We start from the raw sequence: 25,348 nt of genomic DNA on the forward strand, positions 1-25,348 counted from the left end.
TCGGGTAGGAACACTAACACACACACCCATCCCACCGTTGAATCTAATCTAATCTATCTAATCTTAGCAGATTATTGTATATTTGTGTTGTCTTGGTTTATTTTCGTTTTGTTTGGTCTCATTTCTGCCATATACACTGTCTTGGTCACACTGTGCTTGTTGTGGTCTGTGTGGACCAACATGAGCTTCACAGGAAATATTCGAACCCAACCCACGACCTCATAAAGGCCTGTCTTTCTTGGTCATGTACTTTAAGAGGGCGTCCTCTACTGGAGAAAAGAATATAACAGTAGCCTACAAGTGTTGCGATGCTGTTTGTCTTTAAACCCATAAGAGGTCACTATTATACTGTTTCTCACAAGGCTGCCTTTCCATCTGTCGCATTGAGGTGATCTGAACATATAACGTTGACATTTCATATTGAAGTGACATGAGATTGTTTTTAAATCATCTAATTGTATGAGGGCTACTGATAACAAGTTACCCTTGGTAAATCTGCCTATGAAATGCTGCTAAGATGATGTGGTTTTCTTTTGCATCTAGATCTGTTTGAATGTTAACGTAGGCCTAATTATTCCCTTTGCACCTGAAATAAGCTTAAATAGATAATATGCCCTGTCAGTCCGGCAATTTAGGGACCCACTCGAGTTGGTATTTTAGTATATTTTTAGGTTGGTAACTGATTAATAAAACTTTAGGATAAAGGTCATTCGATTTTCAGATTTTCAGATCTATTAATGACTCTAATCGATCTCAGTTCAGACTATTTACTGGGTCAAGCTATATGTGGAATGGCAGATGGTTTAATATAATGAGCTGGATGCCCTAATCGTCCAACTGGGCCCATAACGGAACGTTAGAAAGTATCCATTATAGGCTATGTTATGGCCAAATTGTGTCTGAGCTCTTTCGCGTGTGTGCGTGTGTGTGTGTGTGTGTGTTGCCAGACTAGGCTAGACTTACTAGGTTTTCTTTTAACTGTAGAGGTTTGCGTCATATCTTTATTCATCTTGAGTTGACTGCAGTATGGCTGCTTAAATGTCCTTTTGGCAGTGCATTTTCCCCCCTTTTGAAGCCTTCAGCTGTTTAGGTAATCAGCGACTGGTGAGCGGGGAATGAGTTGGTTCAAACATTGCCGCCGGACATTCCTCCCTTCATACTACACTGGTGGGTCTAAGCAGCACAGAAGGCTTCTGGGTAAAGTAGGCTGTGTCTGCGTGTTGATGTCAGAGGAAAGAGAACGCGAGCAACAGGAGCTGCAAGGAATCGCTATGGAGTAGGCTACCGAAGGTGGAAGTAGCCCCTCCAACTCTTGAGATGAGGACGGACTTTACGAAAGGTTTTGGGGAAACGCGATAGGGCAGCCGGCGGTGGAGCGTTTTTCATTTGCGTTACAGTGTTATTTTGATGTTAATTCATCGTTATTGTGCTGGCGATGTCGCGGGTGGAGTTTGCACTTTACATGGACGGAGGGAAAACGCCTGGGTTTTGAATACCACGGACTGTGTATGAACGGCAATTTTTTAAAATTTAGGCGCAAGCAGTGCGAAGCGCCGAAAAAAGAGGAGGGGAGGGGGATAAGAAAACGCCCTGTTGCTGAATCCCCTCAAAATCAAAACTTTATCGCGCCATCAAAGATACAGGACCTCTCTTGTTGAGCATGGAAGGGGAAGTTTGATCGCATCGGACTTAAAACAAACAAGGCTTACATCAGTAAAGAGGTTTGTGGAGTGACCCCACACTATTGTGGATTATTTTTGTCTTTTATTGTGGACACGAGTCGGAGGCAATTTCAGAGGGCGGCGAGTCGGAGCCTGTCTAGGCCCACGGCCATTGCCCAAGAAGAAAATATTTTTTTAATGTGAACCTAAGAAGTTAAGGAGAGAGAGCTCGTTAGATATTCACATTCTTCACGAACGCTTGCCTTACTATTTAAAATGTCGTTTGGAGCTGAGAGAAGGATGGAAAACCGGTTGCAGAAACTGGAAGCCATGATCAAAGACCCCAGGTCGGCGGTTAATTTGGAAAGTTTACTGGTAAGTTTGCGGTTATGTATATTTCATGAGGCGAGTTGTTTTGTTGCCTGGTATCGCGGATATCGTCTTGAAGCGGTTGCTACATGATTGCTATGTTTGTTTCCCACTCGAACGCAACGTCAATCAAATTGTTAAATTTTTTTTCCTTGTTGTGTGACAGTAATTGCACATGTTTTGTCTGTGAGGCTATGGGATGATTTTTGCTTCCTTGTTTGACTGCTGTCAACTGTAGTCCATCGATAGTCTTGTTGTAGCCTAATATACTGTTAATATACTGTCTAATATAGGCTACTATTCTGCTACTTGTCTGGCTTGAATAATAAGTTAATGTAGTTTACCACTGTCTTTTTTAAATAGTGGGAATGTAAGCCCTCCGTCTCAAAAGTAGGTTTTTTAACTGTAGGCTACACAGGATAACAGGCAGATTGTGATACAATTATTTAATCAGCCGTTTTCCAAATACAGAAGGTCCGCAACAATGGTTTAATTTAATTGTCATTACAGTAAGCTACCTGGGTCTTGTGTTTAGTTGCCTGTAGCCTATTTTCTGTGTAGGTTTTGGTAATGTAGGCCTAAATTAATTCAGGGATGTTTACCAGCGTGTTTCATATACACAGTGACATCTAGGCTCATTCCATTTGGTAATGCAAGAAAATTAGTCAGTATTTCAAAGCTATGAATATTTATTGGCATTAGAACATACTAGCCATTTAGTTGTAAAGACACACTCTTCTGGCTTGGTTTGAAATTCTCAGGTTGTGCAAATCACTTGAGTGTAAGCTATTTGAAGGCCATCACTGTATGTATCTAGTGGCATGCATGTTCAAGGAGAGTGGATACTAAACAGTTTATTGCCCTAATGTGACTAGATTTACAACTGCATGTCTGCTAAACAAACACCGGTGAACATGTCAACAGAACATGCCCCTGTGGACATCCTTTTACCCCTCTTTCTCTGTTGAGTGGATGTGTTTCAACCCTCGAAGTGAGCTGACATTGTTGGAGTGCGTGAAGAGCCCCCTTTTTGCAGTGAGCAAAAGAATGTGTGTTTATTTCCTGAGAATGAGTGGGAGAGGTTTGAGCAGGATAGATGCTGTGGTCAGAAGCAGAGTGGGAAGTCGCACGTGGGAGGGAACAGGCCGGGTGCTTGGGCAGCTCTCCCATCCACAGCCATTTATAGCCAGTCCCCTGCTGTCGTCGCCTCAGCCAGAGATAGCGGAGGATGGTGGCTGTGCACCGGAGAGGGGCCAGCGGAGAACGTACAGATCCGTTTGGGTGAAGGAGCTCGCTGGAGTCAAGCAGCTCAGGAAGAGGCTCTCTAGGATACAGACTCTCAAGCACCATCACTCAGAAAATCACACGGACTCGCATTCTCCTCTCTCAATCACACACACACACACACACACACACACACACACACACACACACACACACACTCACACTCACACTCACTCTTACACACTTACAGTGCATATCTACACACACAAACAGACAGTTTTACAATTTCTTACAATCTGACAAGCTCCTGTGATCCTGGATAGGGATATTCTTTTCTTGCCAGTGAAACAGGCTTGAAGCTTGAAGATTTTCCCCATCGATTAATTTCCCAGCAAGTCAGATTGTGATATGAAATTTGCTCTCAATGGATGTGGTGATTCATTGGTTTTACCTGTGGTACGCTAGTGGTGTGTCTGCAAATGTCTATATTAGCTTCCAGCATGTATTGTATAGCTGTCATCCAGGGGGAAATTATCAACATTTGCCCATAGGAACTGGTCGATTAATGCCTCTGTCATAAATATTGAATAGCCAAATGAAATTTGTTCAAGACACCAACAGTTCCTCTAACACTACACTTCTGCATTTCACATTGATTGGGGTGGTCATCATCGCTGTAGTCTTTATGCAAGCTAAACAGTTTCCTGTAGCTTTCCATATTAAGTTCAAGTCCATGATGCTGGCTTAAATGACAACTTATATTGTACCTACATTCTTTTTTACCCTCATCCTAATCTATTGTCTGTCTTGCTTACTGTGACCTGTGAGTGACCAACAACTTGTCCTGCCCCTGCCTCTTGGCATGACGTCCAAGTCCAGCCTAAAAAGTGGTAGTGTAACAACAAGCCTGCTTGTTCGTGTTTTAATAACCACTTCATCTATAAGTAACTTCCGGAAAAATAATTTATTAAACACATTCTGTTTGTGGACAGTGGACCGATTTGAAAAGACCCCATAATGTTAGGCTGACATTACAGCAAGTGCAAACATTTCTTCATTAATGTTCAATTAATACCATGTAATGAGCTATGTAAGTGTTATGAGTGTTTAAATAGTATTAAATCTTTGTGATTTCAGAATGTTGATGGTCTAAATAGATAGAAGACAGGCTGGAACAAGCCACTGCCAAAGTAATTAGTCTGAATTGTCTGTGTGTCAGATTCCAACCATTATCCTTGAAATAGCTTCACGTCTTGTTGATGGTTGGCCTCTTGTCACATTGAGCAATCTAAAGGAGGACATTTTTAAATATACAGAAGAGTGCATAACATGGAAGAGTACATATTTTTCAACCACGACATCCTTCAGCAAATGTGAGAAAGCTGGCTCAGTACTGGGTACCTGCATCTAATGAGGTGTCTGGAATTTGATCTGTGATTGCTGCAGTCATAGTGTCATACCATTGATCTATTACATTATCTGCAGCCAGAGCCACAAGTCTCGATTGAGGCCATAAAATGCCGTAAAATGTTACACTGGTGAACCAAGTAGAAGTTTTGCCTTCCCTTTTCTTTTTTCCTGTTGTTTCGCTCACCCACGAAGTAGCAGTAGGCTTGGCCCAAGTCAGTCAGTGGTCCACATTGCTCTGCCAATTGGCTATTATTTCTGTTTTGGAGTGCACCAGTCTGGCATCCGTAAAAGGCCTGTGGTATCCATGATAAAGGGGAGAAGTCATTCTGGAGTCTGGAATGTTGATGGCTCCTTATCACTGCTGCCCTCTCCCCGCGGCCCAGAGCAGCAAACTGAGGTTGTCAGGCTCCTTGGGACAGAGATCCAGATTCTCTCTCTCTCTCTCTCTCTCTCTCTACAGTATTAAAATTCCTCTGTCACTCCACATCCCAGTGAAGCCCAGTTGTAAACCAAAAAACCTGGAGCGGAGGTTCTAGGCATGCAGGACAACTGCAGGCTCCATCAAGCGTGGAGCTGAATCTGCCCTGTGTTTAACTCTGTGGGGTTTGTTTTTATCATCATTTGTTCTAATTGAATTCCATTCTTTTGAACCGCACAGCATATATTTCAGTGCATTGACTTGCTGTGACCTCCATAGTAGTCTATACAATCATTTTGGCTTTGATCCCACTCTCCCAACAGCCTCTGGTCATGTCATTGCAAAGATATGATGGTTTTGTCACAGGCCTTTTTTAGGCCCAAGGTATTCTCTCTTTTTTCTCTCTTTGCATTGCTCTTTTCATGACCTTATCACTATGATGCATTGTGGTCTCATAGAGTTGAGTTTGGATTATGCACTGGAGCGCTTTGCTCGTCCAGTTCAGTGTGCTTCTTCCCAGAGGGATTTCAGCGTTGCGTTGCCCACACAATTCAGAGCAGCTTGTTACATCGCCCTCAGACCACAGTGGTGTGTTTAGAGTCCAGTGAAAATAAATCACCCTTTCTTTTCGCAGCCGACACACACGCAGAGAGGGTTTGCAGTGTTTTGTCAGGTTTGCATTGGTGCACTGGGAGAGATTTTTGTGTGTTAAGAGAAGAGTAGTTGTGTTTTCCCCCTTGGAGGGGGTGCTTTCTGATCTGATAACGATTGAGGGCACACCCTTTGGACTTAGGAATGCACCAGGCTGTATTTCTCTCTGTCCAGTCCAGTCCACTCCGAGATGCAATGTCTTGTCTTGTGTCATTTGTGGTCTTGCATGCATTTTGGAATTGCAATTGTTTTGATGCTATTGTGCCATCAGCATTGACCCAGGATGTTTAGATCAGTCATGGGAATACAGACACCAACGTGTCTCTGAGAAATCATTGAAGAGAACATTTGTCACTGTCACTATGCAAAACGATGTAGTGCTTGCATTATTTAGCGGATGAAAACATCATATCAAAAAATGGTGCTGTCTTCATATGCATTTGACAGTCCTGTTTGCATGTTCTCCATTGTTTCTTGTATAAGATTTGGTCTCAAGGTCATATATTTGCAATTCGTAGTCTAACTAGAGATGCACTACTTCACAGTAATAGAGGATCACAAGAAACAGTGCTTAAGAATGTGTCAGTGACATAATCATGTTGAACAAGCAATGCAAGAACATTTAAAGAGAAATACAGATATTCATATCTGTTTTGCCTTCATGTTAGGGATGTGTCAGATGGTGGTCACTTTTAGAGTTCTTAGGTAATTGATTGCCTGGGGTTTCCACACCCACAACAGTATTCCCACACTATGTTGCATTCTATTCTTAGTAGACTATTTATTTATAATGGAACAATTTGCTGCAGCTGCGGTGGGTAAATTAGTTGTGCTTTAAGGGAATATTTTCTCTTAAATTTTGCCTTAAATATTGTTGTGCAGTAGCCGTTGTCATGCCCTGTTATCAGCATGATTTGCAGAACTCCCAGAGTGATGCTAGCACTGCCGTATATGGTATAGCACTTACGCTCATCTAAACTTTCATTTCCTCGTTTTTGTGTTCTTCACATGCACATTCACATTCTTTATGCTCTCAAGCATTAAGAACACCAGACCATTCCAATGTGATGATGTATTCCATAAGTACTATTATACACATGTGGTCTTTGGAACAAACTTGGCTATACTGTTCTAACTTAATCTACTTTTGTGAAACAGTCTGAGTCTGGTCTATAGAATGAATGTAGCCCATTGGTCGTATTGTGCCTGAGGGACCTATGCTGCAGATAGTTGCAGTGGAATGTTATTTTTTTTAGATATTATTTCTATGTATTTCTTGGTAAAAGCCACCAAGTTGTCATGTTGGGCAATTTGAAGCAAGGCACCCATGCTCTTTTTAATTGAATTGGGTCTCAGTCTGTTATATACAGTAATGATCTGGGCTATAGCAGGCTGGCAGGCAGTGGCTGACTTCACTTCCTTTGAGGCTTGTTTGTTGTTGATGACAGGATGGGCTACACAGGAAATTGAAATCACATCCTGGATTTGATCACAGGGACAGCTGAGATGGGACTGGTGGCCTTGAGGATGTGGTATCAATTTGTGTCTTGCTCCCCAAAATACCCTCCTAGAAGAGCTTGTCCTCTCCCCAGACTTCCAGAGTGGGAAGCCTGTCTAATTTGAGGTCATGTTTTGAGTTTGTTGTTCCTGCGCTGTGACCATGTGCTTGTGTTTGTTTTCTGCTTCTTTGTCCGTCTGTGTGCCAGTTGAAATGGGGCCGCACCCATGCTTTGCAAAATGCATCGTCATATTTGAATGGCCCTAAAGTCATTCACTGAGCCAGGAACAGGTGTTTAAACCTGTGCATCTCTGAATCCAGGGTGGAAAGGTCAATCTAGCCCTGTTTGCAGTGGTCAGTGTTTCTTATTTTATTCATTGTCAGGTGGTAATAGCGGCATTTTTCTTAGTGGCATGCTAAGAAATGAAAGCAGTTGCTTCGTTCCACAAGATGAACAACTCTAATTCCTCTAAAGGCTCTGTGTGGGGTTGGTGGACCAGTCTGACCTACAGGGAACAAGCATTAAGAAATTAAGACATGTTGGGACTTGGGCCAATTAAGAGAAAAAATGACCCAACCCACTTTGATCTCCACCACAACCAGTTTCTCATGCTTCCCCTCAATAAGTCTTAATTTGTTTCAGTTATAAAAAAAAAAGCTATTTTTAGCCACACTGTAATGAGGATAAGGTCTGTTGAATAGGTTTGTATGTTACCTTGACATCTACTGCTGCAGACCCTTTGAGTTATGTGAGCAGAGAATTCAGAAATTGTTGGACTGTAGTACTTCATTTGTGAAGCCACACAGGATTTACTTGAGGTTACCGTAATTTCCCAACTATTAGCCGCGGCTTATACACAGGAAATTACTGTACTATGAGGTACATAAAGACCACCCAACCATCCCTCGGGTGTGTAGGCAGGTCTCTGAGGCCAACAGATATCTGAGAGGTTTGCTGACGAGCAGTGAGTGGAGAGCAGGAGCTCTGTATAGTAACACCTGTCCCAGAAACAGGAGCATCCCAAAGGGAGGCTGATTCAATTGGCAATTGCAGTTCCGCAGATCACTTGTTCCACTGTGATCAAGGTGGAGGCGAGGTGGAGGTGGGACCTGCATTCACACTCTGCTGACAAACGGCCTGCTCCATCAACACAGGCTCATGAGCAACGGGCAGCTGGTGAGGGTATTAGCACATGTCTGCCAGACAACGCCTTGAGGGCAGCACATGACAACTTGCCAAAGTAACAGACAGAGGATGAACAATGGACAGTGATTAAGAAATATTTTGATGCAAGTAGTGAGATTTTGAAGGTGCAATATCTAGTCCAAAAGAGAGACGACTTTACTGGGCATCCTTGATATCATAAAATAGTGAGGAAGAGTGAAAAGATCATATTTCACAGCATCACTATGCTTCTTGTTCATCCTGATTCTATACTTGGTATCCTTTAGCCATTAGTTTGTCACGACATGAGCAGGAAAATGTATAAAAGTATATAGACCGAAACGTGGAGTAACACAGAATGTGTATTGGGTAGATTGGGTAGCATTTTACACAGTTGCTTTAAATCTTCAAGTACTTTTGTATATGTCCACAAAAATGATATATTGAATCTTTAAGCTGTTCATTATGGGACAGCTTATCTAATATAATTTCTACACTCCAGCTTTTTGGAGTCTTTAGAACTCTATGCACAGATGAGTGAGGACGTTTTTTTCCCCTAAAAAGTGCAGAGGAGGAGGAGCAGCCTTTTGCATCACTCAGTAACTTCCTGGCAGTGCGAGCACAGAGTAAGCAGCTCTTGCTAAAAAAGGCACATATTTTCCCCAGTTTGTTTCCAGTTACTTTTCCAGTTCATTGTGATCTAATGAAGACTCATATTGGCACGCTCTGCAGTGGAAAACTGCATTAGCAGAGGAGGAGCCTACTGTGATTGCATTCTCCAGTGGGTACCCTTGCAAATGACCAGGAAATGCTATTAAATTCAATGATAACCAAATATTATGATATATAGCCAGTTTCTTCTTAGAGCGACGTTCAACTCAGAAAAGCCTGCAAGCTTCTCCTTTAAGAAGGGTGCTTTCTTTCGCGTGATCGTTCAGCACAGTTTTGTTTGCAACCACAAAGCTCGACTGGAGTTATCAGTTGTTTAAATGCTGCTTATTCTGCTGCTTTTCCTCCTCTGCCTCCAAAACTTCCCCTTCCCTCAGAATCCTCTCCACAGCCTGCTCCACTCTGCTTCTACCCTGTTCTCATCAACCTATTCCCTCCTCTTTTCTTGGCTCTTTTTCTCTCCTCTCTCTCTCTCTCTCTCTCTCTCTCTCTCTCTCTCTCTCTCTCTCTCTCTCTCTCTCTCTCTCTCTCTCTCTCTCTCTCTCTCTCTCTGATCAGCTGGTTCATGGAGCAGAGAGGGACTGGGCTTGTTCAGTGCAGCTGAATTTATGTCAGATTTGTCTCAGAATGTGGCCGGTGCCAGCAGAACTGGGTGCGATGTGCTGCTGGAGAGAAACACTGCCATATAAGGTGGTGTGATAGTGGCCGCAGCCATTTTTGCAAAACAACCATCAGCCTGCTGGCCTCCTCTTGTGAGACGCCCTCTCCACAGACTCCCCTCACCCCTCCCCTCATCTCTCTCTCTCTCTCTCTCTCTCTCTCTACCTCTCTACCTCAATCCCTTCATTTCTCTTTCTGTCTTTTTTCCCCCTCCTTCTATCTCTCTTGCAGTTCTCTGTCTCTTTTTCTCTACTTCACTCCCTCCATTTCTCTCTCTGTCTTTCACTCCCCTCCTTCTCCCTCTCACTCTACTGTATTTCTCTCTTTCTCTTTCTTTCTTTCTCTCTTGCAAACGCCACTAAGAGACTAAAGCTCTAGGGTTAGAGTCCTCTGGTAGTACTTGGTCTGTGCTGTCCCATCTCTGCAGAGCGTCTTGCACTGTTGATCTCAAACTGATGTCCCCACAATGTTGTCAGGTTGTCACAAGACCTCAGGCCATGTTTTCATCTTGTTAGACTCTAGTCCTCAGGGAAGAGGTTTCTGTTTCGTATTATCTCAGAGCACCCTGAGAGTAAGAGTGTGTGCGAGGGAAAGGGAGGGAGGAAGGGAGGGTGAGCGGAAGAGAGAGGATGGATGGGTGAAATAGGGGGAGGAAGAAGAGGGCAGGAGAGCCCCAGCTGCTCAGTGAATGCACCCTATCTGATGACCAGTCACCTCTCGTACAGCTGGAGGGCTGGAGAAGTGATTGCATTCCTCATGAATCTCACGTCTCTTTGATGGCTCTAAATTTAGGAGCGTAGGCTCCGTAGGCTTAACCCCCACACCCCCTCCACCCCCATCTCTTGGCCTGGTGGAAATGGGCTCCTCTTGAAATGCGATCAAAAGGACTCAAGTTGGAGTTGGAACTTTGTGTGATCACACTCAGTAGGGAGGATGGCCTCACTGTTATGTATCTCTGGATTTATTTCATGCCTTACAGGCTTGCCACATGCGTCTTCTGCATCACAGTGAATGACAGATAGCATGTTGGCTCAACTAAATGCTAACCAGGTATGTGATCTTTTTATTCCAGTAATAGAGCCGCATTTGGAGGATATATTTATCCCCTCTCCCTCTGCTGTTTGTTCGGTCTCTTTGGTAACGTTTTCTTAGAATGAAGGGTAAGCAAGATAAGACAAAAATAGACCCACACAGGCCCCAAATATGCTCAAAGAACGTCCCCTAACGAATTGAGCATGGCCAGACCATAGCCGTTGATACAGGGTGAGGTACTCTCAGACTATCAGCCTGAGCCGCAGATAGGCCACACGCTAGCCACAGTGCCAAGGACAACCTTCTGCAACAGCTTGTGTTTGTTCTGTGACTAAGGGCTTCCTATATTGACATCGATCAGTTAGCTATGTTGTTTTTTTAATTCATTTCCAGTGTGGCAGCTCCAGTGCATGTAAATGTGCTGTGTCTGTGTCTACTGTACGTGTGTACATAGTGCGCGCGCATGTGCCAGTGTGCACAGGCGCTCTGAGTCAGACTGTATTTATAAGTCTGAGGGTCTTTGAGCTCTGTGAGCGGAAGTGCTTTCCGAGGTGAAGAGAGACAGTTCATTGTTTCTCCCACTCGTTTTTCTGCTGCTCTCTTTCAGCTCTTCATCCATCCAGCCATCCATCTATCCATCCATCCATCCACTCCTACCATCAAGTCCTCCCCCACCACCTCCACTGTATTTACCCTACTCTCTCTCTCTCTCTCTCTCTCTCTCTCTCTCTCTCTCTCTCTCTCTCTCTCTCTCTCTCTCTCTCTCTCTCTCTCTCTCTCTCTCTTTCTTTCCATCTCTCTCTCATCTCTATCTCTCTCTCCCTCTCTCTATGCACCTACACAATGCCAGTTGTTTCTCTCCTGAACTTGAGGGCGAAATTCACCGCAAGGGGAAAAATGCCAGTCGTCAGTGCCAGTTTCTCGGCTAAGTGTTTTTATGAAAGGCCTGTTTCACTGGAGGACCCTCCTGTGGTGGCGGCTGTGTCTTATCCATTAGCGAGCCGAGGCCCTCTGGTGTTCCGAGGGTGAGAGGAGGGGGTGGTGGTGGTGGTGGCACACAACACACCATGGATGAGTCAGCAGCTGCCCTCTTTAAAACTGTCAGGCCACAATGAATTTGCTTGGGGTTGTTTGATTTCTCTTTCTTCCCTCAAAGCCTCTGGTTTAGGAATGCCAGTCATTCAAAAAGTTCAAATGTGCCTGGTTGTTAAGTCACCCAAGAGCAGCTGCCAATGTGGTTTGGTATTGTTTGTGTGGAACTGTGGTGGCTGCTTCTGAGAGTTTTGTGGGGTTTTTTTGTCCAACATTTACTTTACATGCAGTGACTCAGAGAGTCCTATTGAAAAGCTAGACATTCCTATGCATTTGTATGGTTGAACTGTTATGCACTAGCATATATATTCTCTCTCTCTCTCTCTCTCTCTCTCTCTCTCTCTCTCTCTCTCTCTCTCTCTCTCTCTCTCTCTCTCTCTCTCTCTCTCTCTCTCTCTCTCTCTCTCTCTCTCTCTCTCTCTCTCTCTCTCTCTCTCTCTCTCTCTCTCTCTCTCTCTCTCTCTCTCTCTCGTGGCTGTGCATGTTTCCCACGTAGTCGTTATATTGGTTTGGGGGCTCGTCTGAGCCCTTACAACATGACATAAAACATGTTCTAAACGTGACAAACCCAATGCCCCTGGAGCGCGCCTAACATTCGCCGCTCACTGGCTAGATCTTTATCAACGCTCCCAAAGTCGTAAACAGTGGAGCAACTTTATATTAACGGAGCCACACTTGATGACATTTGAGTATATACAGCTTAGACTGGTGTCTGCATTACTGGACACTGGTCATAGTAAACCACTGTCCCAGTGTTTTCCCATGTCGTTATCCCTGTAAGGCCTCAAGATGCGGCAGGTTCACTTTATCACTTAAAGGGACACCAGGCAAGCCTGATGCTTTTTCTCTACGAAACTCCCCCTCGCTCGGTCTGAAGCTCTTTTCCTTTTCTTTGCGTCTTCCGTCAAGGGTTTTCGCTGCTTCTTCGCCGGCTCTGCCATTATACACACGTTTGCAACAATCTCTAGCATTTCGTTAGCCTGCCTCTGTGCTGTAAACTGATCCTGCTTCGGTCGGCGGGTAGGATACACCGAACTTGCAAGTGGGATATTCTTCCTACAGGCAGTAGGGGCGGGCGAGAGAGCCTTCATTCGCCCCGTAATGAGTCATTTAGCCATATACGACTTACGAAGATGATTAATTAACACGAAAACGTTGCCTGGTGTCCCTTTAAATTGATTTGTCACTACGATGCAAGCACAGTGTTTTTCCGGTCTTGTGTACAAAATGTCCTACACATCAGGGGCCTGTACTACGAAGCGGGGTTTCTGGCTTATCTGGGTAACTTCGAGAGTAACTTGATCACGTGTGGCGTAACTTCCCGATTAACCCGTACTACGAAAGGTGGATAGGTTTTAACCGAGGTATGCTGCCATGGCAATTTACGCTGCATCTCAAACCTGCTCCGACCAGGTTATGTTCTTGGTTAACCCGAGGTTTCCGTTAACCACACCCTTTATAAGTACCACCCCTCCACTAACAATTTCTCCCGAGACATGTCGGCGTACCTGGATGATCCGACATTGGAGCGCAAATCGTGAGGGACTCTCTTCGCAGGGCGAGGGGTTTTAGAGACCGCCAAAAAATATATATAGCCTACCTGGACGATATTCTCTATGAAGATATAGATTGTCAGCCGAGGGAATTCGTTATCTTTGTCAGATGATCTAGGAAGACGTCTCATAGCAATGCCCGTACGTGGACATTAGGCTAATGTGGTGATGCTGAACATCTGACCAAGAATACTGTATGTCCGAAAATAAATCGGACATAGGCCTACAGTATGCTGAACATCTGAGCAAGAATAAATCGGACATAGCCTACAGTAGGCCTAGGCCTAATAAATTAAAATCACCATTTTAACAAACGTATTGAATTGAATGTCATATTACTGTACCCTGCACATAAAGGCTACACATTTCCACACCAGAATCCGACCGAATGCCTCCCTCAACCCCCTCCATAATCGGCCTTCCACTATTATTTGCGATGGCCAACTCCTCTGCTATTGTAAAACACTCTGGTGCCTTACAGTAGTGTTCAAAGACACCTTTTTCTTGTTAGCTGTAAAACAGAGGCCAAGTGAAGGCTATAACCTATAAGCATACTAGGCCTGCATGTTTTCATGACTATATAAACCACTATTCTGAATAATGTGTTTGTGTTTCATTTTCACCTGCTGCCATGTGCGTTTGGCAATGGTGTTGCATCTGAAATGTTCACAGGATTAGGCATACACTAAATCAGTCAATGGGGCTACTTAAACATTCAATTATCCTTATTACTGTAATCTATATGCCCACTTCTAAATTGTGTTGCATCTGTAGGCATTTCTATGAACTCAAAATAGGCAATTTAATTATTTCAACTCATTAAATACATTCCGCAAGCTATTAATCCTCCGTATTTGAAGAACATGTGGAAATAAAACTTTACTTTTAGGCATTTAGGCTACCCGATCTGCAATACGTTGCCAACAGCCTTGCCTTGCTTTGTTCACTGCCGACGTATTTGATTTTTGTCTTAGAGTGGGTTTTAATTCCTCATAACTTGTCATAATAATTTTGCATTCCTCATCCGTAAAATAAGGTGAACGCGTCATCACTGAAAGTGGTGATTTGCGCTGCAACCCGCCCCTTTTATGTGAACGCGCACAAACTCCAATGAGGTTAACCCCGGCTCAACAAATCAACTTCATAATCAGCGTCGTAGTACCGATTAGCACCACTTAAGATAACCAGGTTTTGTCAACCCCGGTTTAACAAAGTAACCCTGGGTTACATATGGGTAGGTTTAGCTCCCTTCGTAGTACAGGCCCCAGATCTCCCCTTTGCCCTGCATTCACTGTTTGTGGAACTGGATTTCAACTGTAGTACGTAGTCACATGAGTTGGCCCTGAAAGTTAAAAGTATTATGACAGCAAATGATCTCAGTAGCCTGAAGACTAAATAAGGAGGCAGCCCTCCATTATGCCCAGTGAGATCATGGCATGCAAGTGAAGCTTCTTCTGTTTTGCTGCTGATCTGCTTTGGGTTTTGCGATCATTCTCATTCATTTGCAGTGAGTTGCATAGGTATGTTGCATTATGTCTTTTTGGGCCACATAGCATTGCATAGGACTGACATTGCTGTTGATGAGCATTACCGATGTATCAGTGAGGTGGTGTTATGAGGTGGTACCTATGCCCTCTCTCTTCTCCACTGTCTTCCCCTCATGGTTGTGCAAAGAGCAGGGCTGTGGCTAAGCCCCCCAGGGACTCTGCTCCTCTCCCTGAAAGTGAGAGCTCCTGCTGCTGCTGCTGCTGCTGGTGGTGGTGGTGGTGGTGTTAGTGGAGGAGCACGGCTCCATCTCCCTCACTCCATGTTTGGTCCTGCGCCGCTGAAGAAGTAGCCAGAGACCGTAGAGGAAGATGGGAAGGACGGGTGTGGACGGCCTCAGGACTGAACAGGGTGGGCCCCCTTAATTACACACACACACAGGCAGGCAGACACTCACACTAAGTGATGGACAAGGAGTTTAAACATTGCTCTGACCCTCACAGATTCACAGATACTTAAATACCTCCCTCTCCACTCTGTGTCTGCACAACTATTTTTGAAAGTTTGGAAATCAATTGTGGTTGCAGACATGATTGAAATTGTACAGTGAAATTGTACAATTCTACAGTGACCTGCAGAGCATCCAGAAAATAATTGTATCACCTAATTTGACCCCCTTTTCTGATTTGACATGTTTGTTTCTCACTAGCTGCTTTCAGACACGTCCTCCGCAGTATGCCGATCTTTGTCAAACGGAGGTCCGACCCTTCGGTCGCTATCACGCTGACATTATGCAGTCATATGTGTTAACGACACCGACGCACATGAACAGAATCTCCGTGTGGTTGAACAGGTTGAACGTGGTTGAACACGCACATGAACAGAATCTCCACATGTTCTTCGCTTCGTTTAGACACAAGCTAATTTACACAATGTCCATCGGAAATACTAGGTGGGGAGTAGTGTAAGAGCCGGCTAAGTTCGGAATTCCAAATAGTCTTTTATGTTGTTCAGATATACCGCTTGACATCCGCAGAACATGGCAACTTACACCTAGGTCTGAAAGCAGCTAGTATCTCTCTCTCTTGGCAGTTGCAACACAAGAAATGACAACTTGACATATTGCTATATTGCACAAGTCCTTTCCTGTCCGGTCAATGCTAGACCTTGCTTCTCTGATCTTTTTTCATCAGCTGACATTTGAGTTGAGGAATAGCAAGACCACATGTATTCAACCTGTTTGTGTGTATGTATGTCCCAGGAATATGTGTTTCTTTCTGTATGAGTACATTCGTGTGTGTGTGTGTGTGTGTGTACGTGTGCATGTTTGTGTGCAGTGGTGTGGGTACTGGCCACACAGGAAGTGAATGTCTGCAGCCTGCTGGTGTTGCCCTCAAACATGTATGGAATGGATTGGCAACACAAATCATTTCCTCCCTTTTTTTTTTGCTTTTCGGAGGGGGTTGAATGAATGAAACTGGAAAGCACTTCAACCTGGGACTCCGTTGGTCTTTCCAACTGCAAATCTGAAAACACAACACAGACACACTTTCTCTAACCAATTAAATCTCTCTCTGTGTGTGTTTTCATACTGTGAAAAGTTCCAGCACATCCAGTTCACATCAACTACAACAATTGATTTTTGTTACTTGAAATGAAAGTTCCGTGTTTAAGTTCCATTCTCCCCTCTCAGTGGAGTGCTCTTTAGCAGTGGGGGATGTAAAGGTTGAGTGAAGCGAATGACGCCAGCCCGAGAGGGATGCTGGCTCCCCATACGGCCACATTATCTGTCGAGTCCCAGGCGGGCCGTGTCATTTCCTGTACGGGCGAGCGGGCGGCGGAGATGAGCGGCGTGTTTGTGTTTTTTTCCCTTAAATAGTAGTTTTGTGCGAAGGGGCCCATCCTATATTCAGACTCTGTTTACATGGTGAGCTGGAATGGGGAGAGTCATTAGTCACTATGGATGGAGAAAGAGGGAGAGAGGGAGTGAAAAGGGGACGATGACTCAACCTGACTTGAAAATCACTTTCTTATTTTGTCTGCTATTTGTCTTCTTTTCTTCTCTTGTTTTGTTCTCGTTGTGCTATTTCTAATTGTGTTGTGCCATACTGCATTGTCATGGCAGTTTCCTGCTGTAATGGCTCTTGTGGTTGTCATGGGCCCTGTGGCAAGCACAAAGTGTCGTCAGTGCGTGTGCCAGTGGCACAGCTGGCAGAGAACAATGTTGGCACCATCGAGGTTCACGCTTAGGTCATTTTGGCGCATGTTTAGCAGAAATGTGCTTACTGTGCTTAAGTCTAAAACATCCACGGAGTGAATGAAAGTGAAGGTGTAAAAAAAAAAAAAAGCCAGTTTTTTTTTTTTCAGTCCTTTTTTTCCCTCCTGGGGAAAAGGTTTCCAAGGAGACCATTTCTGGTATGTACACCACAACAGAGCTCAGATGTGCTCAGGCCTCTTAATAGCCTCAACCACTTAGCGACCATCCAAAATAGAAAAGAAATTCCCGCCGCTGCACTTGTGGTGGTGATCACTGATGAAGTGCACAAGCAGATAATTAGGTGGTGATTTATGAATCTCGGGCCAGTTAATGGCACTTGTGCAAAACCACAGAGTACCTTGCTGCTTTCCCAGTCTGTGTTGTATTTCCCTTTGCAAGTGTTTGTGACGTGCTTTGTAGCTAGTGCCAGTGAGTATCAGGTGAGAGGACATGCTGCTCCGATCTAGAGCAGTTTCATCTCGCTGCGGTCGAATGCACTCTGCAGTAGGCTACGCCTGGAGTCAATCATGGTTAAAGTAGATGCCCGCAGAGGCATCAATCACAAGCAGGCAAGCAGACCTGCCCGCCACTTACAGAGTGACCCAGTGTGCTTCAGCCACAGAGATATTCGCCTCAAGAAATTGCTGTCAGGTGAAACTACTGTACATTCACACATATGGTTGGGGTGGGATACAGGCTCTGGGCTCTGCAGAGCGCCTTGACAATGTCAATTGTTTTGGTTCAGTATGGTAATTCAGTTGAATTGAATGGCCATGGAGAAAGGACTTGAGGAGCCTGGTTGTGCAATCGTGTATTTCTATTTCTTTGTCTGTACAGTATGTGTCAGGGGGATTTGAACCTCATGACTCAGGTGACGCATGTGCCTCATAATAGCCAGTTGAACAGTGGGACCAAGTCAAAACAAAAGGTGGACTGAAAGCCACACGACTGTTTGATTTGACCTCATCAATCTCACTGTACAACTGCCCAGTGATGCCTTGGCTGTTTTCTGAGATATCGCCTCTTGTCTTTCTTCACTCATGTTACAGTGCAGCCTTTATGAGATTTAGCCGTGGAGACCACCCATCGCTTCTCTGTTTTCCTGGCCATGTGAGTTGATTTTCTCTTTTTTATGTGCTCAAGATTGAATTAGTTTTATGGCTCTCTCCACAGGATTCCATGAATGCCTTGGTTCTAGATTTGGACTTCCCGGCCTTACGCAAGAACAAGAACATTGAGACCTTCTTGAACAGATGTAAGCATGTATTTGTGTTCGTGTATCTGTTCAGTTCAGTAAATGTGCACTTGTGTATGTGTCTGTGTGTGTGTGTGTGTGTGTGTGTGTGTGTGTGTGTGTCGTATAGAATGGGCGGTGGCAGTGTATCTGAGTGTATGTGTGTAGGAGGTGGTATTAACTCAAGTGGTTATAGCAGGCCACTGGATCATCTCTTAAACCAATTCTTACATTCCCTGGCCTCTTCCTCCAACAGCCAGTGAGTACTGGTAGCTTTGGATTAGTACTAATTAGCTTAGCCATTTTCTAATGACTTCCTCTATCCTATTGTATGATACCGAGCCTTTCAAACAGCTAATTAGCCAATTAATGTTAGCCATTGTTTGCATTTCTCTACATAATCGGTTTGCCTACTACAAAAGCACACACATAACCTCTGTTCATTGATTACAGTGGCAACATAGGTCCGTATTGGTTAAATACTGACAGTGGTCCGCACTAGCTTTTTCTATTATTCTTTTGAAAATGGCAGTTGAGGAGCTCTAAAAAAGGGCTTTTGTCACAGGGTGATCTGTATAGCACCCTCACAAAGCTGTTAAAGTTGACATTGTATTTGACAGTTTGAAATGTCAGTGATGAATCCTGTCTGTAAGTGCATAGTGAGAGAAGTCCAAGACCGTATGTGTATGTGTGTCTGTGTCTGTGTGATCCCCTTTGTTTCCTGGACAAACAGTGGTGTGTCTGAGCACTTGTGTTCTTGCAGCTCACCACTGTTTTACTTCTGTAATTATCTAATCATAGCTCTGCATCAGACCCAAAAGAGCACCGTTGCCATGGTGACCATATGGGCTGAATGCAGGAAGAGGCGTTTTGGCTAGAGATGTTAATAATATACTGCAGACACAGAGGTACAGAGCATGAAGACTGACTAGTGCTTTGTGGCATGGTGGTGACAGGGGTTTTCTGTAGTCTGGTACACACAGGTAAATGATTAGGTGTGTTTCTGTCTGTCTGTCTGTTTGTCTGTCTGAAATTGGTGGGGAATATGTGTGTCTGTTCCATAACCGTGTCTGTGTGTAGATGATAAGGTGATGGGGCACATCAGAGATCTGCAGATGAAGTCTGAAGACTTTGATCGAGTGAAGGTGATCGGCAGGGGGGCCTTTGGCGAGGTTCAGTTGGTAAGATGCTCTCTCACTCTTTCTTACCTCTCTCTGACACACACATACACACACACACACAGATGTATGTATAAACCAAAACATGACTATTTCACCATACAGACACATGTACACACAAACACGTGGGCAGACGGTTGTACTCCCAAACCAAAACATTACTTTAAAGACACTACACACACACACCACACGCAGACCTAAACCACAAGCCACTCATGCACAGTCATGCGTCGAGTACACCACGTACACACCACAACACTCTTCGTAAAAACAAGTATACACATCCAAAGTCTGAGGTTTAGAGAGTGTGTGTGTGTGTGTTTGTGTGTGTGTTTGTGTGTGTGTGTGTGTGTGTGTGTGTGTGTGTGTGTGTGCATGTGCGTACACACTGAATGCAGGGTTACAGCAGCCTCACTACGGTGTCGACCGAGTGTGTCCCCCAGCTCATTTGCAGCTGTATAATAATTCCCCCTTTCGAGAGAGAGAGAGAGAGAGAGAGACGCAGGCCTTATCTCTCTGTTTGATCTCTTTCACTGTGTCTCCTTTCTCATTTTATTGTTATCCCACTCAATTACTCTGTCAGATGGATAAAGATGTAGACCCATTTCAGGCTCTAAATACTTGACACTTGACGCTCTCACATGTTTGTTAATGTGTGTGTGTGTAGGTGCGACACAAAGCATCTCAGAAAGTGTACGCCATGAAGATCCTGAGCAAGTTTGAAATGATAAAGCGATCCGACTCCGCCTTCTTCTGGGAAGAGAGAGACATCATGGCCTTCGCCAACAGCCCGTGGGTCGTCCAAGTAAGACACAGACACGCCCACCCGCCCACCCGCACTCACATTCAAGGGTACATACAAGGGCACGCATATAGAGTGCATCTCTTACAGTAGACATTTTCATTGGTGCCCTTGTGTATAACTACTACAACAGATTAGTATTCCTTCATGTGATCATTTCCTGTTTATCAAATTATTATCAGTTACTTTTAACAAAGGTAATTTTGTCCAAAAAATGAAATAAAACAATTACATTTCAATACATTTGAGTGGATTTAATGCAATCCATCTGCATTTATTATATGTATATTTTTGTGTACATATATGTCGGTATGGTTTTGTGTGTGTGTGTGCGTGTTTTTGAGAGAGTCTGTCTGTCAGTCTTGTCTGCTTGTCTGCTGGTGCTCCAAAGGTCTGCAATGTGTTTTGTCCTTTCCTCAGCTGTGCTGTGCCTTCCAAGATGACCGCTACCTGTACATGGTGATGGAGTACATGCCCGGCGGTGACCTGGTCAACCTGACCAGCACATACGACGTGCCCGAGAAGTGGGCGCGCTTCTACACGGCCGAGGTGGTGCTGGCCCTGGACGCCATCCACTCCATGGCCTTCATCCACCGCGACGTCAAGCCCGACAACATGCTGCTGGACTCCCATGGCCACCTCAAACTTGCCGACTTCGGCACCTGCATGAAGATGGACGCGGTGAGATCTAGCGAGAGAGAGTGTATTCGTGTGTGTTTCTGTATGTGTGTGTACAGTGCGTTAGGGTGTTACACTTCTGTTACAAATGCATGTTTTTGTCTCTCTGATTTTTGTTATGTTGTTTAGTGACTAATTATTCACTTCACTTATGCAGTCACTTATTGACGTTTTAAAAGGACACTTCTCTTTGTTAGTAAGACTGTGTGTGTTTAAGAAGAATGTGTTTTTGTGAGTTTATTTTCTGAAAGGAAGAGTGTATGTGTGAGAGTGTATATGTGAGTAAGTTTGTTTACCTGAGTAGGTGTACGTGTGAGAGGAAAGGAATTATTCCAACAGTTAGTCATAGGGCTAGTCATTTGGAACTGCTGGATTTGCCTTTGTATGTGAAACTGTCCACCAGTAAAGCCTACAGCAACTAAACATAGTTGAAGGAGTGGGTGGGCTTTGTGTGCGTGCCTGTGTGTGTGTGTGCCTGTGTGTGCCTGTGTGTGCCTGTGTGTGTGTGCGCCTGTGTGTGTGCGCCTATGTGTGTGTGCGCCTATGTGTGTGTGCGCCTGTGTGTGTGTGTGTGTGTGTGCCTGTGTGTGTGTGCCTGTATGTGTGTGTGTGTGTGCCTGTGTGTGTGTGTGCCTGTGTGTGTGTGTGCCTGTGTGTGTGTGTGCCTGTGTGTGTGTGCGCCTGTGTGTGTGTAAGCCTGTGTGTGCGCCTGTGTGATGGTATATGAGTGTGTGAGAAAGAGACAGAGAAGGCGAGGGCATGTCTCGCAGTCCCTGTTGCATGAAGTATGTGCGGTGGAGTTAGTCAGTGGGTGAGTCATTCCTGCTGGAATATTCAGAGTACGCCAAAGCTCACCGCTCTCACCACTCCTAGCTCACCGTCTGCGCCACTGTCCACATGCGTGAGCCTCTCAGTGACCTGCTGAAGCTACGCCCCCAGGTCACCCACCCCTGACCTCCTGATCCAGTCAGCCATCCTCATTCCTCTCTCCCTCTCTCGTCGTCAGTGCTGGCTCAGGGAAAAGGCATCCATTTTCTTGTCATTCACTCTTTCCTGCATGCTTTAGTCATCAGTATTGGTGTGCAGAGTTTGTGCTGACATCACACGTGGTGATTATTAACAGTGTTATTATGTCCATGAGGCAGCGGAAATGTCAGTAGAATGTTTTTTGCGTAATGGGTGAAAGCCACCCATATATGGAGATATTATGTGTTTGTGTTCTATCGCCATCTGGTGATGACCTTTGCTGTAGCATTGAACGCTGTGTTGCCAAATCGGTTGTGGTCTGGCCTAATAATTCAGGATTTTTTGAATGTCTCTGAAAATTAATTTAGAACTCTGTTAGTGGCTGCCCAGTGAAGTAGTAGCTAAGGTTGATATGAGCGCTGGGAGCAGTGTTTGGAACATTTTTCTCCATGCTTAACTGAAAAGCTGTGGAAGTCCAGAGTCTAATTTAATTGCGTCCATTAAATTATATTATTACAGTGATCATGACTTGTGGGCTATGGATTGCAGGAATGATATAAATAGACATGACTGGCTCAAACAGTTGTTTTCACAAGTCACAATGTTAAAAGCTTATGATAGTTTTGATACTACAACTTAAATATTTTTTCGACAAAAAAGGTTTTAAGGTCTCTACTGCTTTTGAAGTGTGTTGTGAAAGGAATGTTTTGACTTTGGCTGTTGTGACCCATCCCCCCTTGATTGCCTGACTGATAAAAGTGATTGATCAATTGGCTGATAGAAGTGATTGATTGATTGATTGGTGCTCCCCAGACTGGTATGGTGCATTGTGACACAGCGGTGGGCACGCCCGACTATATCTCCCCTGAGGTCCTCAAGTCGCAGGGAGGCGATGGCTACTATGGGCGGGAGTGTGACTGGTGGTCAGTGGGCGTCTTCATCTATGAGTTGCTCGTCGGTAAGTGACCTTTCCACATCTTTGGCTGGCCACATTATGCCATGAGAATGACGTTCTTTAGACTCACAAGGAATCTTTCATGTGGCTGTTCGTCCTCAGGTGAAACGCCGTTCTATGCCGACTCGCTGGTCGGAACCTACAGCAAAATCATGGACCACAAGAACTCGCTCAACTTCCCAGATGATGTGGAGATCTCCAAGGACGCCAAGAACCTAATCTGTGCCTTCCTCACAGACAGGTGAGCGGACCCGGTACTCTGCTCATTGGAGTTATGACTGTATAACTGCCACTGCAACTCTGAGGAAACTCCTGAGGACCTGAAGCTCTGAGAACATGAGATGATGAGGAATTGAATGTTTTTAAGATGGATGAAATTAAAGCACCATGACCCCGAGCCAAACACCTTCCCAGAACCTTTTTTCCCTTGGTCGAACCCTGTAGAAGTTTCATACCATTCAGGGCATTATTAGTGGGGTAATTTACGAGATAAAAGTTGGTTCCATTTCGACTGCAGAACGTCATTAGTTTCTGACAGCGCTACTCGACCAGGGTTCGACCAAGGGAAAAAAGGTTCTGGGAGGGTGTTTGGCTCGGGGTCATGGTGCAAAGAACCCTAGGGGGAAATTACTCCGAACCATCGCTAGGACATGCTTTTTTATCAGTAGATTAAAAAAAAACCGCAACTTGCATTTGTTACATTTTTGTATTTGTTTTTTAAATAAAAAAAAGTGATGGGCTATGAGAGCTGCATAATACAGTTTTATGCAGTAGGTTTGGTGAACTCCGTATTTATGCTGCTGTATTCTCCTCCCTCTGAACCGGTTCCCGTCCTCAGGGAAATACGTCTGGGTCGTAACGGAGTGGAAGAGATCAAGCGCCACCCTTTCTTCAAGAACGACCAGTGGACCTTTGACACCATCAGGGACAGTGAGTTAACACACCAATGTTTACCTAACCAGTATTTTATTACCATCACGTGTCCATGATGAAAAGTTTTCCTCTGTCCATTTTTGGATTTAAATTTCAATTGACTGTATGGTCATGAGAAATCTATATGAATTACCATCATATGAACCTAACTAGACCTAAGGTAAACAACGTATGTTAATATTTTCAGACTTGCACATATGAAAGTATGCATACTTTGGAAGTGATCTGCCTCTTATCTCTTTGGTTTCTTTTGTCCCTTCTCTCCCCCCGTCCCCAGCTGTGGCCCCAGTGGTTCCCGAGCTAAGCAGTGATATTGACACCAGCAACTTTGACGAGATCGAGGACGATAAGGGCGACGTGGAGACGTTCCCAACACCCAAAGCCTTCGTGGGAAACCAACTGCCCTTTGTGGGCTTCACCTACTTCAAAGAAGATCAGTTAGTGTTCCACTTTCTCACTGTTTCTTTTTTAAATATCTTTTTTTTTTGCTCATCGTTTCCCCATCTCTGCTCCCTTGCGTCTGCTATCCTGCTGGTTTTGATTTTATATGACTATTTGATAGTTTGAGAAAGGAGAAGTGTAAGACAAAGCACTGGCTGAAGAGTGACCAGTAAGCTCTAAAGGCTGCCAAATGAAAGTGACCCCCTGTCTGTTTCTCTCTCTCGTCCTCTCTCAGGTTGCTAAGAGGCTCAAATCGGTCTGCCGTGGAGAACGAGCACCTAGTGTCCCTCAAGGCAAGTCCCACCTGCACCTTCACCCAGCCCCATTCAGTAGCCGTGTATCGGTAGACCACAGGAGGCAATCACTTCCTATAACATCACAGCTGCATAGTAAAGCGGCAGACTGCTGTGGTCGTCTGGTCAAGTAATGCTGGGCCAGCGGAGGTTAAACCCAGCGTGTCGCTGGATTGCGAGGGCCCTCTAAGCCCTGTGGAAGTTGGCCCCTGAGGCGGATGGATTAGGGGTTAATCCGCAACTAATTGAGTGACTTCTTAACGACACATCCAAACATAACGAGCTTTTTTGTGAGTGGCCAAACAAGAGGCTAGTACCCACAGGGGACAACAGGACGTTTTTCCATGTGCTGATGCTAACTCGGTTCCTCTGTTTGTTTTCTCTTCCAGGATGCCTCTGTGGTGAGCTGGACTTTGTTCTCCGCTTGTGATAGCCCATGTTTGAAATGGTCTTTATGGAGGTAGAATGGGACATGGAAAAGTAGTTCTGAGCACACATTAAACAATGTAGTCATGATGCGGGTAAGACCGTAAGTGGGAAGTAACGTAACGTAACAACTCCTGTGGCATTTTTATGGCCTTAGTGGTTTGTTTTGCTCATAAGTCTTTTTTAAATGGAGTTGTTCCCTCAGTAAGAAAGCAGAATCATGTTTGCCCTGTATTTACCCTTTGTGTGTGTGTGTGTGTGTGTGTGTGTGTGTGTGTGTGTGTGTGTGTGTGGTGTA

The 25,348-nt window shown here is 44.6% G+C and overlaps 1 protein-coding gene across 1 annotated transcript in view; it reads left to right on the top strand.

Moving 5' to 3' along the window:
* The first annotated feature begins 1,248 nt into the window (after positions 1-1,248).
* The window catches only part of rock2a (rho-associated, coiled-coil containing protein kinase 2a), a 37,584-nt gene continuing 13,484 nt past the window's right edge, over positions 1,249-25,348 (top strand). Inside the window, exons 1-10 of the mRNA XM_076299606.1 lie at positions 1,249-2,036; positions 18,318-18,399; positions 19,459-19,559; positions 20,224-20,361; positions 20,779-21,039; positions 22,816-22,960; positions 23,060-23,198; positions 23,796-23,887; positions 24,168-24,327; positions 24,567-24,637. Of these exons, the coding sequence (XP_076155721.1) occupies positions 1,938-2,036; positions 18,318-18,399; positions 19,459-19,559; positions 20,224-20,361; positions 20,779-21,039; positions 22,816-22,960; positions 23,060-23,198; positions 23,796-23,887; positions 24,168-24,327; positions 24,567-24,637 (1,288 nt within the window). The 5' untranslated portion in view covers positions 1,249-1,937. The remainder of the gene's footprint in view (positions 2,037-18,317; positions 18,400-19,458; positions 19,560-20,223; positions 20,362-20,778; positions 21,040-22,815; positions 22,961-23,059; positions 23,199-23,795; positions 23,888-24,167; positions 24,328-24,566; positions 24,638-25,348) is intronic.

Source organism: Alosa pseudoharengus, unplaced genomic scaffold (genome assembly GCF_046254945.1).
Source record: "Alosa pseudoharengus isolate Yale_2024_CS ecotype anadromous, Long Island Sound unplaced genomic scaffold, YU_APseudo_1.1 YU_APseudo_1.1_scf_22, whole genome shotgun sequence".
In the NCBI taxonomy this organism is placed as follows: domain Eukaryota; kingdom Metazoa; phylum Chordata; class Actinopteri; order Clupeiformes; family Clupeidae; genus Alosa; species Alosa pseudoharengus.